The sequence below is a fragment of the Falco cherrug genome, chromosome 4, assembly GCF_023634085.1.
Source record: "Falco cherrug isolate bFalChe1 chromosome 4, bFalChe1.pri, whole genome shotgun sequence".
NCBI lineage: Eukaryota > Metazoa > Chordata > Aves > Falconiformes > Falconidae > Falco > Falco cherrug.
The window spans coordinates 60,993,961-61,014,056 of NC_073700.1; the positions used below are offsets into that span (position 1 = coordinate 60,993,961).

At 38.1% G+C, this 20,096-nt stretch overlaps 1 protein-coding gene across 1 annotated transcript in view; it reads right to left on the bottom strand.

Annotated features, from left to right (window-relative positions):
• PTPRN2 (protein tyrosine phosphatase receptor type N2) overlaps positions 1-20,096 on the bottom strand; it is a 663,576-nt gene that overhangs the window by 233,748 nt on the left and 409,732 nt on the right. Inside the window, exon 12 of the mRNA XM_055709440.1 lies at positions 6,214-6,278. Coding sequence (XP_055565415.1) covers positions 6,214-6,278 — 65 coding nt within the window. The remainder of the gene's footprint in view (positions 1-6,213; positions 6,279-20,096) is intronic.

Sequence of the window (20,096 nt, forward strand, 5' to 3'; positions counted from 1 at the left end):
AGTTAATAAATAGCATTACCATTATCTCTAAATACTAACTAAAATGCATTTTGCAAAAACATACAAGATCTTAAATAAATGAGCCATAGAGCTCCATCATTCTCTTTGGAGAAATTTAATGTTCTGTTTAGTTTTATTCCTTAAGGCTCGTGAAGCATTACTTCTAAACGTTACTGTATGACTAACTTCTGATTAGCATCACTTTACTATACAAGTATACTCACAGAACTGTAATAGTCAGATATTATTCACTGTCAGTAAAACTCCATAAAAGTAGTATATCAGTAGTAACATTCTATGTAAAATATAGTCTATGAATTTTTAAGGGTTACACAGCTTTAGATGCTGTAATTTGTGTGTGTGGGATAAGGTGAATCTTCCTCATTGTGCCTTCACCAAGAATATTTCTAGGATTGTACTCCTTAAAGTGTTTCATTTCATGTTTTCTTCTTTATATATATATAGCCTTCAAGTTACATGCCTTAAAGCAAAGACCCCCTCTGTGACCTGATGCATGCCTTGCCCATAGCAATGTGTGCTGCTCCAGAACACTGTCCTCCTGGAAATCTCTGTTAACTGCTAATCAACACAGCCACAGTGATCAGCGAGAGCCAGCAGCAAGGGCTGTCTGCAGGATCTCCAATCCCACATCTCACGTTACAGGAAAAAATTAATTTGTTGATCTCAAAGCCATGGGTTTTGTAGGAAAAAATACTGAAAGCAGACTCATGGAAAAAGCCCTCCCTGGTGTGCCCTGGTGCAGGAGTGCTTACACTGTAATGCAGAGGTGTATTCCCTCATATGCACCTGTGTTGAGCTTCAGCCCAATTAGTTCTGCCAAGAGGAGGGTGGGTTTCAACAAAAGTTGAAAAACTTAGCTGTGACGGGCTAAAACTGGAATATTTATGCATGCACTGCTGCTATTCCTACACTGCGGTCAGTACCAGAGCTACCCTAACTGACCTTGGGTACAGCATCCCTTCCCATCCCAGTTTACCTCTGGGCATGATGGGTGCTCCAGATCAGGAGTGTTTGCTGAGTGCCCAGATGTCACTGTAAGAAAGGCAGCTGGAGTTAGTTTGGTCTTTACAAGCCAAAATCCAACCCTCAGCATTCTACCTAGTAGTCAGAGATCAGAAAAAAGCTGACACCTTATTCTACAGGAACTGCAAATGATTTGTCAAGTTCTGCACTCACTCCCATTTTTTATGGATTTCCAATGTCATACTGGGTAAAATGTGGATACACAGACATTAATGACAAAATTTGGCAACATTAAGGCAGATAAGTTAGAAATCCAACTCCTGCCTCAAAGATGCTTGCACAACCCTGGAAACTCTTATCATGTCCTCTAGCTTCTCTAGAGTTTTTAAATGCAGACTTCTTTATTGTAGTAACATCACTTTATGCAACATCAATGTAATTCTACAACTATCAAGATATCTATAAATGAGAACAACCTGAAGCATGTCAAAATATCACTACTCTATTTTAGAACATCTAGAGGTATGGCAGTGTTCATTTTGCATATATTTTGGGTTATCTCCATTTGGTTTAGAAAACTATTCTAATTCTTATGTCTGCTATATGAGAACTATGATTCAAATTTTACAAACAAAGTTACAATTCCAATGATGATTCTGTTTTATGCAGCCCTACTGGGAAATTGAAAGACTTAATTTAAAATAATGTTTTCTGGAGTGGGTACTGTTTTAACAGTTCAAGACAGAAACAGTGCCATTGCCTCAGCTTGTTTCAGGCTTTGATTCAGAACATTTATTATTCACAGACTCTTAGCCTCCAAAACCTGATTTGAATCATTACACTTTCTCGAGCCACTGGAGAGCCTAACCTGTTACTCTGAAATTGTGTGGAAAACAAATTTCAGCCAACAGCTGGATAAACAGTTATTTTTCCATGCCACAGCAACTGCATTTGAACCATTATTTGAAATTTTCTTAAACTGGAGCTGGACTTGAACCAGACAAACTCCAGTTACAGCCACCTCAGCATGGAATTGAACAGAAAACTGCTGCACTTTTATAGTAATTCAAAAGTCTTCTGTGATGAGGAAGAAGTGGTTATGTTCCTAAAGGATGCGGAAGGAATTCCAGGTTACCCAGTGAACTCTGTGTGGGGCTGTGGTTCATGGTGCTTACCGAGCTCCCTTGGGCTGGAGAGCAGCTCCTGGATACAAGTCCAGTTGGAATCGTGTTTGCCTGGGACTGGGGATCCCAGCCCTGCTGAATCCTGAACTCAGCGGGAGTCAGGTGGAGCTGTGCTGCTCTAAGGAGGCTTTCGCTCCGTGTGAGACCGAACGCTGTCCCAAAGATATCATAGGGGTGCTTAGCCACGCAAAGCAACAAATTCAAGATGTATTTCTGCAAAATGCAATGGTCCACGTCAAATTGGAAGATAGGAAAATGGAGTTATGGGTCCTGCTTAAATGCTGTTTAGCTCTTCAGGTTTTTTACCAGTACTATGCCTCTTACGGTATTATGCAAATATACACATAGATAACACTTACATTCATACACTCACATACGCTCAACTAGAGGAGGTTCTTGAACTTCTAAAGATGACCTTAGGACTTCAGAGATTTATTTCATGTGTGGGAGATCAAAAGAAAATACCTCAAAGACGACACCAGCTTTACTGTATCTGAATAACCAAGAAGGTGTGAAAGAGCTCATGATGAATTTAGCTGGTGCAAACATCATGCATGACAATGACTCAAATCTTGGAAGGCTACTGTATGGAGTTTTAGAGATGTTATAGGTGCTGGAAAACTCCAAACAGAAGATAAACATCTTAGGAAATATAATTCCAGAGGCAGTCAGCACTACAGCAATGCACACATCCCTAGGATTTCAATGTTGGCAGTGGTTTTCCCTACAGTGGAGTTATTCCTGGTTTTCTAGTATAACAGCCTTCTTTCAAACCAGATAGGTGCCAAAATAATTAGCACTTTAAGAGCGATACACAGCACATTGAGCTCCAGTCCAAGTCTATTGAATACTCTGTCAGCAAATGTTGGATGTTGAGGTGGATGTGCTGTGGAAGTCCCAGTATGGGTCTGTTCCACTATGACCTGAAGGAAGCTCTGCTTACCCACAGTCCAGACAACGCTTTGCACTATATCATCCAAACCTTCCCATGAAACATATAGAACATTTAAGTCAACATCCTGACACATGAGCAGCTTCTGACACTGCAGCTCAGGAACTCATTTTTAATCCTGCTAAAGCAGAGCCTCTCCTATGTTGATGCAATGCAGCTAACCTCAGCTCTATCCCAGAAAACTCACTGAAGCTGCGGAAATCTTTTGTATGACATAAAGATGATGAATTGTATTGTAGCTGTGGTAGACTCCAGACCCGTGTTGTTAATGACTACATAGCACATGTTTATGCAGTGACATAAAAGCAGTTCATCACCCCTCCCTGGACTTCACTGAATGGCTCAGTAAATTTGGTATGAATTTTATAATCTGTTGTTGGTTTTGAAATGCTTTTCTTGAGATGGAAAAAGAGAGATTGAGAAGCTCTGAGAAGCATTTACCTTTACAAAGAGGCAGTTTCCTTCTACTGCACCCAAGGCCTGGGTAGTCATTGGTGTCTACACATTCCTTACTGAGGCACAAATCCTGTCATCATAGACCAACACCTAAACCAGATTCTACTGTCCAGAGCAACACCGGAATTATTGCTGAGCTTAGAACAATTCCTGCATTTGTTTATACAGCTGCTCCATTTGCCACTAGTATCTCAGCTATATTTCTCTTGAGCTATTTCAGATAAGAACGTTGCCATGCAAAATTAATCCTTTTTGTTTTGCAGTCCTGCAAGTAAAGATTATATATCCATTAACTTTGCCATGAATCTGACCCACTATTCAAACAAAAAGGCCATTTCTCATTCTGAAAAAAGATTTTTTTTCTAAGTACTTCTGATTTGAGCATCTTGACTTTGATTTACAGTTACCTTTACATATAATTCTATTCCTACTTGTGAAGAAAAAAAAAATCCTTATTCAACAAAAGGCTCCTTCATTATGTTAAAATATGTACTTTCTATTGTTTTAACACTGTTAAACACCAGGGTGAATAAAAAACAAACTGCAAAACTGGATTAACAGAGTTAGATTTAACCTGACATAGCCTGAATCTGATACCCCATCAACAAAGAAACAGCTTGGTTACAGCACTCCATTATTTTTCATGTAGGTGAGACTGCAGAAATGTATTCATTATGTACACAATCATATCTGATAAGTCTTAGAAAGGGGAATGTACACAGCTGGGAGAATCCACATGCAACAAAATATATAAGCAGCTGATAAATGTTCTTCCATCACCTTAATGCTCCAAACCACTTGGTTCTTTCGTTGCTGATCACCATATATCAGATGTAACCTGGAATATCTTTAGGCCAAAATCCCCTCAGTTAATTGATTTTCAAATTTTGCCTTCTAAAAATAAATATTTGGCAGAGTATAAAGCACAACCTTCTGTCAAAGTCTTTATTAATCCAAGTAGTATCACCAGTTTTTTAAAAAGCTATGATAGCCTAAAGGCATGGGAGATGAGTTCTGCTTACTAAACCAAGCACAAGAACCAGATCAGGGAGATCTCTAACCTAAAAACTTGTTCATTTTCTCCAGTTCTATTAGCTGGTCTTAAAAAAAGCTAAAGTCCTCGAGGCTATGTCTCCAGTATATCCTTAGAATACCACGGTTACAACAACGCTAGTACTACAATGTGGATTAATAATGCATTTAGCAGGTGACAACTTCTTGCATTTCAAGTATTCCAAAATGCTTGCTTTCTCCATTGACCACATATGAGACAACAATTCATTTAAGAGTAAGTGTATGAAGTGAAGTGGGCTTTCACTTTCCAGCTGACTTTGAAGCCAGCTGGAATTCACTCAATGGCTGGAATTGGACAAAACACATGGAGGTATTTCATTAGCATGAGAAATCCTGTTAGGTAAACTTTTACTGCTTGTGGCTTCCACAGTCTGTGCCACAGTCCTGGTCGTCCTGTCACTTAGCAGAAGCCAGGGCTTGTGGACAGCACAAACAGGCTTCAATCTGGCTTGAAATCAGGACACAGCCTGAGGTGCACAGCCACGCTCCATGATACACTTCCCAGCTCTTGAATTATGCACCTTTAAGAACCTCGACTAGTTAAATCAGCTCAAGTCAAGGAGAGATGCTGGTTTGCATTTTCTGATGGTTTCACCTATGTGTGTTTCCACATTCTAGTTCTTATAGCTTTGACCCTGGGCATCTCAGCAGGTCTCAGTGTTGGTAAATCTTCAGGACAAAGTCTTTTAATAATGTGAATAAAGTTACACTTTAATAATGTGAATAAAGTTACACAAAGAACCTCAGAAATCCTGGCAAGTTAAGTTCTTAGGCATGAACTGATAAAAATTAGAAATATAGAAAATGAAAATCAGTAAAAAAAGAAAAAAAGTAAATTCTTTCAGTATATTAAGTTAGTAATTCATTATTCTTAACACCGAGAATAATGTAATCACAAGAAAAAGGCATTTGTCTAGCCCTGTGAGCATTCACCACTATCAAAATTACTTAAATGAAAAGGAGAAAAAAGATAACTGTGTACACAAAATTAGCACGAGAATTAGCAATCAACTGTAGTTCATACAAGGTTCTTAGCAGATAGCATCATCTTTATTAATAAATGATGAACTGCTTAGTGGAGTTTTTGCTTAGTGATATCACCATAATAACAGACACATGTTTTATTTATGTTTCAAGTTACATCCAAAATAAGCAAGTCATTCACTGTCAGATTCCCTCTAACATCTGAAGACTCTTTACCCCAAATTTAAACTTTCATTGATCTAGACGAGATAGCACTCCATCAAAACCAAGGGGAATAATACGATGACTTCAGTTGCTGTGCACATCTTTGGGGATTTTGTTTCTGTGATACAACAAAGCAAAAACCCGCATTTCTTAAAGCCGGCTGCACTTTTCTTATAAGGATGGTATTTTTTTCTCTGTGGGATACAGTTCTATTTGTGCAGCAGATTGTATTTTGACAGATGCAACTGTATCATAAAAAGGCCCTTAGCACTATCAGACTGGTAGCTCACAAATGTTCATGAGCTCCAGGATTTCTTGAAAAAAACCAACAATTAAAATGTTTTTGAGAGTGTAAAAAGCCCCCAAGCCACTTACCTCCCCCACACCAGTCTGCAGAATTTTCAGTCCAGTTGTTTTTTCAAGCTTCTCTTTGTTTATGGCTGTAAGGAAAATGAGATTGAAAGAGTTACAGGAAAGCTGGAATATGCATGTTTTTGCAGCATTTATGATGTAACTGACCTGCTTTCCTCCATCAGTAAATTCATGAGGGTTCCTTCTTATGCCACCTATGGAATATCTTTCACTGATAGCAACTCTGCTAGTCAGTTTTATAAATGGACAGGTATGCCACTAATTGTTCATTATTATGTGAAAAAGAAAGCCAAACTGATTCTAGTTCCTTTGCATACACAGCACCACACAAACTTATATACAATATGTTTGGGAAATTCTCTTCAGTGGAAACTTCCCACTCTTTTGCTTGCAGTGAAGAGCAGGGCAGCACCTTGCCATTACCACAGCACTGTCACTGTGTAGGACATTTCACAATAAATAGACCCTTATCTAGCAGGTAAGATAAATAGTTTATTTCACAACATTGGGATGCAACTCAAAATGTTTTCTTTTTTTGAAATTTAGTTTTTTTCCTATTTATGAGCTTCTATACCAGTAAAAGCATTAAAAAAAAAAAAAAAAAAAAAAAAAGCAATCCAGCATAAATCAGCTAAACACAAACAGAGGTAGTAATCACTAAGACTACACTTATACTTGAAAACCCAAACATGCCCAGGGCATGAAGCTGAGCACTATCTTACCAGTGCCCATATTTTTCAGTCATTGCTATGGTCTTCACAAGATTTTGGCCTTTGCCTAGCAGCATTCTCACAAAACAATGCTCAACCGCAGCTCTGGGGACAGTCCAAGGATGAGATTATTCCCACCTAGGGGTATAGGTAAGGTCATCCAGTTTTGGATGGGAGGACTTTAACCTTCTAGATGCAAATTGTGACAGTGGGACTCTTGGCCAAAACCCAGGCAGATGGCTTGATTTATTTGTGAATAGAAATGAAGCCTTGTAGCCTTGTTAAACTCTCCTCCCTTCAGCAGTCTAGTCATTAACTGTGTAACCCAAGTGAGTCATCTAGGTTCTCTCCGCAGTCAATGGAAAGGGATGAACATTTAATATGATGAGTCATCCCACATATCTTACACGCATCTGCAGGCACCTATCTCTTTCGTTTGATTATGGACACAGTTTGGACAGACTCAGCTTTTCAGTTTAAGTTGCCTAAAAGAAACATTCCTACCAGAAAGGACAAGAAGTATGCTAGAACATATTGTACACTGTAAGTTTACATAAAAATACCAACAGAGATTAATATATTTTTCTTTCATTTGTAAAAAATGCTCTTTAATTGTTGGCATTTGAGACATATTCATAGCAGATCAGAGTGCAGCAGACGGTTCTCAGAAGCAATATTACTGTGAGCTGAGAATTCAGTTTGTTTAAAGTGCAACACAAATGACTCACATTTATTTCAGAGATGAGGTGTATTATTAGGGCTCGATCTCACCTCATACATCCAAAATATGGAAAGATTTTGGTAAGTGCTTTTAAGTGCAAAGACTCGAGAAGTGAAACTGTAATACAGAGAAACTTTTCTGACTGCCTTCAGCAAGGGATGAACATTGCCTGTGATTCAAATGGAGAGGAAAGTCCTGCCCACATTTTAGGCCCCTGCACAGCTTCACTTTTGCTTCTTTTTAATATGCTACCAATTAAGCAGATAGGAACATGGAGTCCCAAGTTAAGAAAGCTGAAATGCATGTTTTGTTGGATGACAGCCTAGAAAACTTACACAATACTCACATACTTAACACTTATGCCATGCTTTACATATTTACAAACATTTATTCCACTCAGAGTCACAGGGACCACATGAGGAGAGTTGCCTGGACCATGCAATTTGAGTTTACATTTTCACTGTGTTGTATATGTTGTGCAGTATGGATTTCCAAAACATAAGTAAATCTTTGCCAGCAAGCTTGATTTTCAGCCTTCCAATGGACTCTGGACTATGTTACTTCACTGATGGCTGATGACCTGCCATGTCTAACAGCATTATCCCTTTTGGATGTGCCATTTTGCTGCAAAGTTGTGCCATGCTACCACACTGACCACATCACACCCAGCATACAACTTAAAGGTAGATTTCTACTGAATGAAAATATGTAGAAACCTCCATAGCCTCCTTCAAAGAAACCAAGTGGTCCAACAAATGATTCTTTGGTAGCTTAAGATAAAGAAAACTACACAGCAGAGTGGCTGCAAAATGAATGGGTATAAGTACGCAACAAGGCTTAAATCCCAGTGTGTAACTTCCTACCACATGAACAGTTAATGGAAAATATTGGGTCTGCTTAATCACCAGATTTTATAATTACTATCACATATTTGACCTCCTTTTTATAGGTTTCCTGCAGACTTTAATTACTGAAGCTTTGATATTAAAAAACAAAAAAAAAGTTTACTTAACACCCCCTTCCCACCCTGATATTGGCTAAAACACAAAGGACAGCTCTACCAGCCGTGCTAACATAAAGCCTGCCAAAATTAGGAGCCACGAAGACAACGACATGTTATTGATTAAATCATAACCTGAAAATGGTCAAGCTCGGGCACTGTCAGACTGCAGAGAAAGACAGAGCAGACTGTCTCCGGCATGTTCACTCCAGGCATGTACAGGAGCGCATTGTAGCTAACCTTGAACTCCACAAGCAGCTCAGGAAGGTCAAGAAATTCTGTCAAAAACAGTGGTGCTGAAGCTGAAGCATCAACTACATATCAAGCAGCTGCCTCAAGATGGGGAACAGTGAATGTAACTATTTAAATTTTTCTGTGCATAACTGTAATTGAGAATTTAAGACAGTAAACAAGAGTCGATAGCCTATAGATAGGTGAGGAAAAAGTGGTGGGAAAACCAATTCAGATATTAAGAACAAGGCACTAATCCTTTGAAAATTGGCCAACATTTATAAAAAGTATTTTAGTTTACAACCTGCTAGCTTTTATTCCAATACAAATATACAGCAGATGATGTTTCTGTTTCAAATTTTATGAACTGGAAATGATAATTCTGGGTAACACGGTATATTGCACATTCCATCAAAGTTGATTTTTTATGGCCACAGTTTAAAGTCCTGAAATACTAATGGAGAACTGACAAACTCATCAGCACAGAGGCATAATAAAAACAGCTATGCAAAAAAAGGCAAAAATCTCCAGACTAACTCAGTTAGCAACATATAAATCCCTTTTTTTAATCTTCCACTGAAACAAAAAGAGCTTCCAAACACACAAAAAAGGAGGCCTTTAAATTAAATTCACTAGATGAAGGATATGCAAATTACCTGAAGAAGCGGAGCCCTATAATGTTCTCAAAATTCTGCAATAGCCTATTTAATTAGTATTTTAATTTATCAGAATAATTCTTTGCACTTGACAATTTATGCAGTATTCCATATAATTAAGCACGTAGCTACAGTGGAATAATTTTGCCTACTCTCTGTATACCAGTTATTTTAACCTGAAAGAATCTGTGGAAGTCTCTTCTGTGATCTAAATTACAATGGGGACAACTTAATGGCTTTTCTCTATTACAGGGCATGATGAGGGTGTTACTGAGTGTTTAAGGGTAGGGATTGTTACCGTTCGTAGGCTTCACTAACCTGAGGGAGCTCTGATGTGTTTTCTGAGAGCTAACATTTATTTTCTTTAGCAAAGTTATCTGTCAGTGGCACAGTCAGGAATTTGGAGTGTCTAGTTTTGTCGTTGGCAGGTTTAACCTTAGAGCCTGTCAGTTATTAGGTGAAGCAAGTTATACAGGGCTTCAAGGAGACCTCCAGCCTCATTACAGCACTTCTGGAGGAAGGAAGCCCTGAGAAATGAGTGAGTGGTTTACAAAGGTTTGCTATAAAGCAGGTTGCCAAGCACAACCTCACCCTCCAACTTACTCATGGGACTGCATGCTGGCACAAGCAAGACAGTTTGTGTCAAACCTTGCGCAAGCGAGGTTTGTGCAGGAGGCTTCCTCGGTCTGCCTCCTGTGCTGCTGCAGGATTTACCTGCTCCAGAGAAGAAATCATCCTCAAATAAAAAAAGCATTTGTGGGAAGATGGTGGAAACCTTATTTTTCTGCTGTGAATCTGACTTTAAGGGTGTGCTGTACGTAATTAAATGAAGAAAAAAAAAAAAAAAAGTACTTACAGACGTATGATTCTCCTGACCTCTATTACATGCCCATTTTAGAATAAGCCAATTGATGCCCTAGACTTACTAACTATATTGACTGGATATCCAGTCAATAAAGTGATGGAGGGCAATTAATTCAGATTTACTGTAGGCTGTCATATGAATTCTACAAGAACCATCTTCTTCCCATCAGCTAGTTGCAAAACTCCTTTCACAGAGTCACATTCAGAAGAATTTCATTTCTTATACCCTCTTTGAGGAAAGGGTAAATCCAGAGAGATGGTAAGCATTTATTACAGCTTTTAACTCTTTAACAAGTTTCCCAAATCTAAGACAAGCAGATCTACTTACTTCAAGTTAGTCTTTGCTTTCTCCTCCCCTACAAAGAATCCCCTGATTATATAGGAAGTTTCTTTACAGGGTGGACCAGAAAGACTGCCTTTATGTTTGACAGGCCCACACACCATGCCATGCATATACGTAGCAGATACTAAAACCTTTGTCCATTGCAATTCAATGAAAATGGATTTCCATAACACTTGGGCTCTCTCCCTGTTGACAACACCACAGTCCCAGAGTAAACATGCCTTTGAATAGTCAGTGCACCTCCTGAAACTGCTGAGGCATTCACACCACTAAACAAGAATGGGACAGAGGAAAACCACACAGTCGGTTCCACGTTCTCTGAGTCTTTTCCCTACAGAGCCACCCAATGTTCCATAGGTTTTTCCCACCTCGCTCACTTTCCTTTGTTGAAAAGTAATTAAAAGTACTTTAATTAACTTTGAATTAGATGCTTCGGTATAACCATGTGCAGAAGAATAGACTTTCTGAAATATGAGATAAACTCTCCCTGTCTTTGGCATGTATCTACAGGGTGGTGTGTGATGCTGTGCCCAGCCCTGGGCACTTCTTCCAGGGTCTACAGCCTGTGAATCTCCCTGGGCAGGAGTAGCATAAGGCTGCAAGTAAAGTCAAAATCACAACATGAGCATTCAAAATGCTCCAGCTTGAAACAAAAATGACTAACTCAAGTGGCCAGATACAAGGAGAAGGGTTCCTTTACTAAATTTTACAGTTCAGTTAGTGAAGTACACAGGCTGCGGTCAAAAGGTATTTTGTCTTCCAGTCTTTCTTGGGTGATAGCATGAGATAGTTGCTTCATGTGTAATTTCTAGTTAACTGGCATCCAGGCCTGGAATGAAAATGGTTGCAGAACAGGCAAAGCCACAGAGCTTTGCCTGTTCTGAGACAACCTGATAAATATTATGTCATATTCAATTTTCAAGTCGTTTTTCAAATTATTTTAATTAGATATTGTTTCAGTCTCATGTGCATTAATTTAATTTCTGATATCAACATTTCAACATTCAATCTGTTCAGATGGAGCACCTTGCTGCCTGGAGTAATTTAAAATATTGTTTGCATCTCCACCGATTTTGAGGGCACACATCCTTTACAACCTGCTCTAGCCAAGAAAACCAGCAGATGGAAATCCAGGCCATGCTCACCACTCCGAGTGCACCTTTGCATTCTCAGAGTTTTTGGTGTAAGACAGCCAAATCTCCATGCACACCATCAAGGAATTTTCCATCTCTATTTGCCTTTAATTTTGGTCAAAAATACACACAAAATCCATTTGTCAGGCAAGTAACAGCACCACATGCTGCGGTAAGAGAAAAATTGCCCCTTAGTTGGGTAGCTGGCAAGAACTGTCCATTTTTTTAAACCCATTCACTAAAAAAACCATCACTTTCCCCTCTTTAAACTATCCACCTCCCATGTCCCTCATGTCCATTGGTCAGATAATATTCAAGGATAGAGCAGCAAAGACCTGATCAGTCCGGACCTCATGTAGCTGTCTGTTTGCATAGATTAGGTATTTTAAACACATTCTTTCTGCCTGACTGCTTGCATTGATTTATTTTCAGTTATTTAATAAATAGCTGCTCAATTGTACCTTCTCCCTTAACTGTCCTTTAAAATAAGCACACTGCTATTCTAAAGTGTGGTATTTAAATTGTAGTAAAGGGGTTTGGGATATATGCAATAACATTTTTGTATTTCTCTGGAGATTTTTTCTTAATGGTGGGATCCATCTCTTCTAACTTTGCTGTCTCAACTAAGAAATCAGTCAGGGTTCCCTCACTAGTCAAGAGAAGTAAATAGATATTGCTAGAGATTGACTTATTCCATCCTGAGACAGGTTTCATTTATTCATCATATATAAATATAGGCCTGGAAAGGCCTGTTGGGTCAATCAATCCAATTTTTTTTTTTTTTTTTTTTCCCTACAGGCATACCCTTGTAAGAAACATCTGTATACAAGCTTACAAGCTCCAAAATACTTCAGCAGTAAACCAGTCCTATAGTCAATCCTATGGCTACAGAGAGGAATTTTCAAGGTGTGGTGTCAATGTGATGGTTCCGCTCCCAAAGTATGACCAAATCAAGTTTATATGAATTAGAACTGTAGAAATGAAAAAACCCTTTATCTATTCTACATACTTTCTTGCAGAGCTTCAGAAACCCATTATCAAAAATATTCTCCTCAATAATATAAGGAAGTTGATGCTCATCAATAGAAGAGGTTTGAGTACCACCAACAAAAATAACCATGCTTTGGCTATGTATCTTTTACAAATACAGAATCTATTTTAATGAATTATTAACAGTGACAATTTTTAATACTATTGATGATTTTACCAGTGACAATTCAATGCTGCACGTTACCTGATGGAGTGCAGCGCATGTATGTGTAACGATTTGCTTGCATACTTAAAACACTTATCCATTATTTATAGCTAAAGGTATACCAATTCAGCCAGTGTTAGCAGAAAATGAAAAAAAGTGTCATTCCACCTTTCACATAAAAATTTGTTCACATAAATATTCTTTGACAAGCTTCAGCTCTGTACAAAAAAATCCAGATAAAACAACCTGCAGTACACTGAGCTGAAGCTAGAGCAGAATACATTCAAGTAGACCAAAGTGGCATGACTAACGGTGCAAGTGCAGGCAATTTTTCTCAGTGAGCTTCTTTCTGGGCTGATCACTACTGTCTAGATCAACTTTTAATTGTAAATTTCATTTTTAAAAGTCCCAGTTAGCTTAACATTAAAGTTCACCATCATCTATTCAGTCTTAACATTTACAAATGAGAAGGCAAGATTAATGGTCCCAGGGGATGGGCTGGAAACCCAGAGTTCTCTCAGCCTTTCCGGTGCAGGGAAGTCTGCTTCCTCACCTTCACAACATTGTGGAAACTAACACTCCATAAAATGAGCTTAAGGCCACAACTTCTTTTCTTTCCTTTTAAATAGACAGGGCTTTGGAACATTATTCAACAAGAGTTTTGCTGCCTTTTTTTTTATTTATAGTCAAGAATCCAACAGATTGCTTTAATTTTCTTGTGATGAAAGTACTACCAAAAATCAAACAGATAATAGCAGTTGCTCAGCTTTTCAAGGGTAGCCATGTATTCTAGGTTTTTTATCTGCTGTTTCCTTCTATTTGAATATCTCTCCTTCCATATACTCCATTTTGATCCCTCAGGATATCCACTGCATCTCCTTTTTGTGTTTTATTATTAAATAAGAACTGTCCATCCTCTTTAAAAACACAAACTTTTATGTAAGATCTGTTCCTTGTCCTTTTAATACTTTAGAAAAAGTAGAAAAATTATAAGCTTCTATGGCTATCTCCATCTAACAGGAACAAAAATATTTACCTCCCTGGTGTCCAGAACTAGTAGTATCTAAAATACAATTTTTTCTCCCATTCTTGCTTTCCTAGCAATATTAAGGGGGTGGTTTATAAGTAGAAAGAACCACTGAAGTGATCCAGAAGTTGCTACTTATGGTTGTAGCTTTGTAGAAATTCGGGAACCCCAGTTACCTAGAATTTAACTGACCTTTCGTGGTTTCTTTAGAAGAGATGATGTGCTATTGGGGCAAAGGAAAGGACTAAACTGTCTCTCAGAAGACTACCAGCTACTTTTTCTATAGCTTCTATTATTTTTTAACATAAACCAAAGGGTGCAGGTGAAAAAAACAGTTATTGCAGTTATAAAAAAAATGATCCACTCCATCTGAGAGTCTCCCTGGATACTACACTGACCTTCTGTCATATATAATATATAAAATTTAAAAATACACACATTTGCCTCTAATTATTAATCCTCATTTTTTTAATGCTGTAACTTTTAAGCATTCTCCTGCTTACACCACTTCGAGTCTTCTCATAAAGACTGCCTGCAATGTATGAACTATTCTTACTTTTATTTAAAATCTGTCCAAAAATTTGGGATGGACCCTGCAGTGTGCTTCCACTGGTATATGAAAAATGTAAGGGGAACTACCAGTAATTCTCAGCATGCCAAACTGTTATTTTTAATAAATAGACATTCAAGAACTGTCATTTTTTTTCAGTCATTTCCTCATTAATAAAACAGTACCCTGTAGGTTCATTTCTTTAATGATCCAAAACACAACTTCAAGCCATGTTATTTGTTATTCATCTACAACTACACTTAATGTCATCCTCATGGCACAAATGTAACAAGACTGAGTTGGGAAAACATTAGCAATATTTCAGCTGACTGGCTCACTAAATCATGAATAACACAGCTAATGCACAAGGTCATTCACTAACAAAATTTATTTGCACTGCCTCAGAATAAAATGAAAATATTTATTACTGAGGATGCCAATAGTAACAGGAGTCACAATAAAGCTTTCAGGTGAGAGTGAATTGGGGTGATGTTAACTTGCCTATAATTTCTCACGATAATTTTTCATAATTCTGCCTTAATGAAAACTTTGAAGGTTACTTTGAAAAAGAATTTCTTTAAAATCAGCCAAAAGTGGAAGAATCAGTGAAGCCTGCTTGTAATTCAGAAATATAGGACCAATATTTTTTAAAGAGTATAAGCTTTAAACATATAGTAAAAAGCATTATGTTTATCCTTGGATGGGTGAAGTGCAAAATAAGCAAGGTAAATGCTTTTCTATAGTGTAAACTGTGTCCTAAGTGCATTTACAGAATTTTCATGCACGTGGGTGTGTGCAGGCCTGCACATTTGATGGGAATGAGGAGAAGGATTTAACAGGAAAGATCTAAGTGTGTGAAGAATGGCTGCTTTGCAGATCCTAGGGTTACCCAGAATATTAGGATTATTACTACCTCACCTTCAAATTCTTGTGGCCAGGACCATCATGGGAAAGGCACTGAGCAAACATACAACTGAAAAGTAGCTCCTGTGCAAAAGGGACCAAACCGCTGGAGACAGTGAATGGCTGCGGAGAGGAGTACAAGTAACGAGGAATTTATATTAGGCAACATGACAGCTGAACACCAAAGCAGCACCCATCCACACACCATTCTTCCTCTTATTTTTGCACAGAGAGTGATGTGATCAGCTAGGCCTTACAAATCCTTAAAAAGCTGCAGCACTTTCACCATTTCCCCATTTAGAGGAGCAGAAGAGGCTTATTGGCAGGGTTTGAAATAAAGAGAAAGGGCAGGAAAGACCACTCGGGTCAGCGCTGCCAGAATTGCTGGAAGCAAAGGCAAGGCTTTCATTTTCCGTGCCTGCTGTGGTGGACAGTAGGCTCAGCCCAGTACTTACTGGCATGAGTTTCTGCCAGCACCATCTCTCCTCCAGCAATGCTTTGAAAACATTTTTTTAGGACATCCCTACAAACTGTAAAAAAGGATACCTGGACTGTCCCACCCCCTGTGGTGCCACTTCAATCCAAGTGGATTATAAATCCGATTATAAACATTTCATTGGGCAAAATGCCGTTCTGTTTCTCAGATCTCTGCACTTTGTGGGAGAATTCTACATTCAGAATGAGAAGTATTTCTGTCATACTGGGTTTTTTTAAAGAAATCATAAGCAACTGGAGAAATATTAGATCTAAAGAAGATGGGTGAATTGACAGAGTCTGAGTCTGTGGACTAATTCTGCATATCAGGAGCTAGCGCTGCTGGTAGAAGAGTTTACTGTCTATCAAAATGCCAGCTACACACTCTTTTGAGTAGTCCCTTATCCTTTTTTTTTTTTTTGGCAAAATGTGCATCATTAGCAAAAAATCTGCTATTTAAACCATTTGAGCTTACTTGGTAAATTTTGACTGACGTGGTTCAGAGTGATCACAGGAGCAGTTCCCTCAGCAGGTACAAGACAGCGGTAACCTCTGTCAAGGGTACGATATATAACCTCATTCATTGGCACTGATGCATTCAAAAGAGGACATCAGCACAGCCTTTATAAGACTGTCAGACTTGTAGATTATGCAATTTAACACATAGAAATCATTACTGCATACAATTTACGATAAATGTAAATGAAATGCCTATCCACTTTATGCATACATGGGCATAGGTCACTATTAGGGTGCCAGCAATTTCAAGCAATTTCTGCATGCTGTTTTCTGCAAAAATTAGCACAATAGCTTCCTTATGGGGTGAAAATCTACAGGAGCGTTAAAAGCATGGTGAAATGTTTTCTGACTTCTATCTGATTGCTCCATTGGGCAGGCAGACGTTCTCCTACCAAGACAGGCTGTAAGTACACCCAAGGCTCTGCATGAAGTCATCCTTGCAGCACCTTCCCCTCCCTGACAGCATGGCCATAGCACAGGCTTGTTTCCAGAGCTTCCCCTTGATGCAAATACATGGAAAGAAGACTTAGATGAAATATTTGGTACAGAAAAAGAAAGGTGGCTATTACAAGGGCAGTACAGATAATGACTTCCTCAGGAAAGAACTTTGTGAGAAAGTGGTTTGCATATTTCCTGACCCCCTTGCTTTTGTAGACTGCTGGATCCATGACTGATTTCTCAAGAAGAGGATGCTGTTGTGAAATTATTCTAAAATTCCTTTATATATATATATCTCATATGCCTGAACCCTTTACTTTATAAATACCTACAATAATCTATGCATAAACACATAGCACATATGTCTCAATATAGAATACATACATACAGCTTATTCCACCCACTATTCTTCAAAAATTAATACAGTAGTATAACCATAAATTAAGTATGAGGTATACATCTCCGCCAATCAAGATTAATGTATATTATTATCCCTTGACCCCTTCTTAATGTTCCATTTTACCATGTTTCTAAAATATTTATACCATACAGGGTGTTAAATTATAGCAATTAAGACCATAGTATGGTTTTATTAATATTTCATCAAGAATGTTTCATAATTTGAATTTCCCTGGTGCCCTTCTGTTGCTTTGCTGTACACTGTGGGGATGGAGGGCATTTCTCTCTTGTTGTTCTTTGTCTTTGCAGAACTTTACCAGCATTATGCTTTATATAGCCAGATGCAGTGTTTTGCAGCTACTGATTTTTTACCTGGTGGCTGACTCGTGTAATAGTTTCAGGTTCTTTATGTCCACTTCTGGGTCTCTAGCACAACAAAGACATCAGCAAACTGGATAGAGACCAGAGAAGGGCCACCAAAGGGACTGGAGCATGAATTCAAGGAGAGGCTGAGACCGATGGGTTTGTTCAGCCCGGGGAAGCGAAGTCTGACTGGTGATTTAACTGTTACTGGCTGTGGCTTGGGCAGGATTATAAAAAAGCTGGAGACAGACTTTTGCAGAGACTCATAGCAAAAGGATTCCAGGAAAATTGCTACAAAGGAAATTCTAGTTGGGCAGAAAGAAAAAAACTATTTTCTTACTGAGTAAGTGATGGTTGAGCATTGGAACAAGCTGCTCTGAAAGGCTGTAGAATCTTTATTTGTTGAGATTTTTCATAATTCAGGTGGAGCAGGGTCTCAAGAAGCCAAATTTTGGATTTGGCACTACTTTACACTGGTTGTTGAACCCAATGACCCCCTGAGGTCCCTTCCAACTTAAATTTTCCTATTTTATATATATATATATATTTATATATATATATATATATTTATAATAAACCCTTTCTTGAAATAGGTGCTGCATGTTTTTATGAGGAAAGGCTTCTGTCCTCAAGAGTACCATCATCTCTCAGACCCGGGTTCAGCAAAGCATTTTTATTTCTGGTTCAGTTTGTTCTTATGCAGCAAAACACTTCAAGACATGTTCAGCTGATGAATCATGGCCCAAAAGCACTGGAATGGGGTGAAGAAGGGAAACACAGAAGTTTGGGAAAATTCAAACCAAACTAACATTTGGGTTTTATTGCTTATTTTTTGTGGCATACAAATCTGCATGGTCATCACAACAGAGCTGAACTAGGTTATGTCAGCAAAACTGGAGACATTGAAAAGATTAGAAAATGGAACATTGTGTGAATAATGGAAAAATAAAAGGAAAGTTTTATTAGAAAAAACACTATCAGAAAAGGCAAAAGATAATTAGAAGAAAAGGAATAATAAGTCTTGTTGGTCAAGTGTGAAGAAAGGTCTCTTCGTAAAGCAGTGTAATGTTACTGCATAGATGACAGGTGATTAAACGACAGAACTGAGCTTTGCTGCAGCCAAAGCATGAGGCAGACAGACACAAATATAGAGGAGGAAGAGAAATGGACCCGGACAATGGAAATAACAAGGGATGAGGGTAAAGGAAAAACTACCCAGGACTTCAGATTAGGTTTGGCTACTCCCTATATTTTACAACTTGTATTCCAAAGGTGGTTTCACAATGCAATTTTAGACATCTGAAAATCAGGCATTTAGTGAAAGCTTCTCGCCTGCTTTCCCTATAGCTGATATATAGAGAGGCATTTCCAGAGAGCACTTCATCCTCTCTCAGAAAGACATCAGTCACATGTAAATAAAATTTCACCACCCATTTGTTGTACAGCCATGATATGCCAAAAGCAGTTGGGGGTTTGCAGCAAAGATTCAAGGAGCTAATTTGCATGATACAGAAATAGGTAGGTGATGTCACAGGGAAGGGGGGGTACCAAATTAATGAGTAAGAAATCAAGATGGAAAGAATGGGATGTCCCTGCTAACCACAGTCTTTGTCACCCAGGCTGTAACGTGAAGGGTAAAATTCTACAGTGATATTTTCCCATAATTCTGAGACTGCAGTTTCAAATGAAAAATGAATTTGAATCCAGTATTTGTTCTCCATCCATATGTTTGTATTATTTTACATAACCTAGGATATATTGTAATAGTGAGTAATACTGACATAGAGTGATAATTTAATTTAGCAAAAGAAAGCAAGAGGTAAAATGATACTTGTACAATATTTCATTAATCTTAAAATATCAAGGCAGTTTTCACTAGGTACACACTATAGCATCTTTTTTTTTTCTGAATCATTAAATTGCTTTTTTGTGCTGCAATTATGTTATATTAAATACTTTAATATATGAATTATTTCATTCAGTACTCAGTAGTCTGTTTTTCAAAATAATGAAATGTTACAGCTTTTATATTTTCATTTGAAAAAAAATTGTGTATTGTAGGAATAAATTTTGATTAATTTCTGACAAGAAAGATATAAAAAAACTCCCTCCAAAAAAAAGTTTGCTGAGCAGACAAAGTTGACAAATTATTAGGAGGAACAAGTGCCTTCAGGGTTATCCTGAAAGGATTTGGTTGTTGTGGGAATTCATATAAATGGAGGCACCAGCAAAAGAGCACAGCTCTCTGTATTACCTTGTCACAGAGCAGGAAGAGTTGATGCTCCTTCAGGTAACATTGTGCCACATATAAAAAATGAACAATTTCGAGCAATTAGTTTCACCAAAGGTTGAATGAGAAT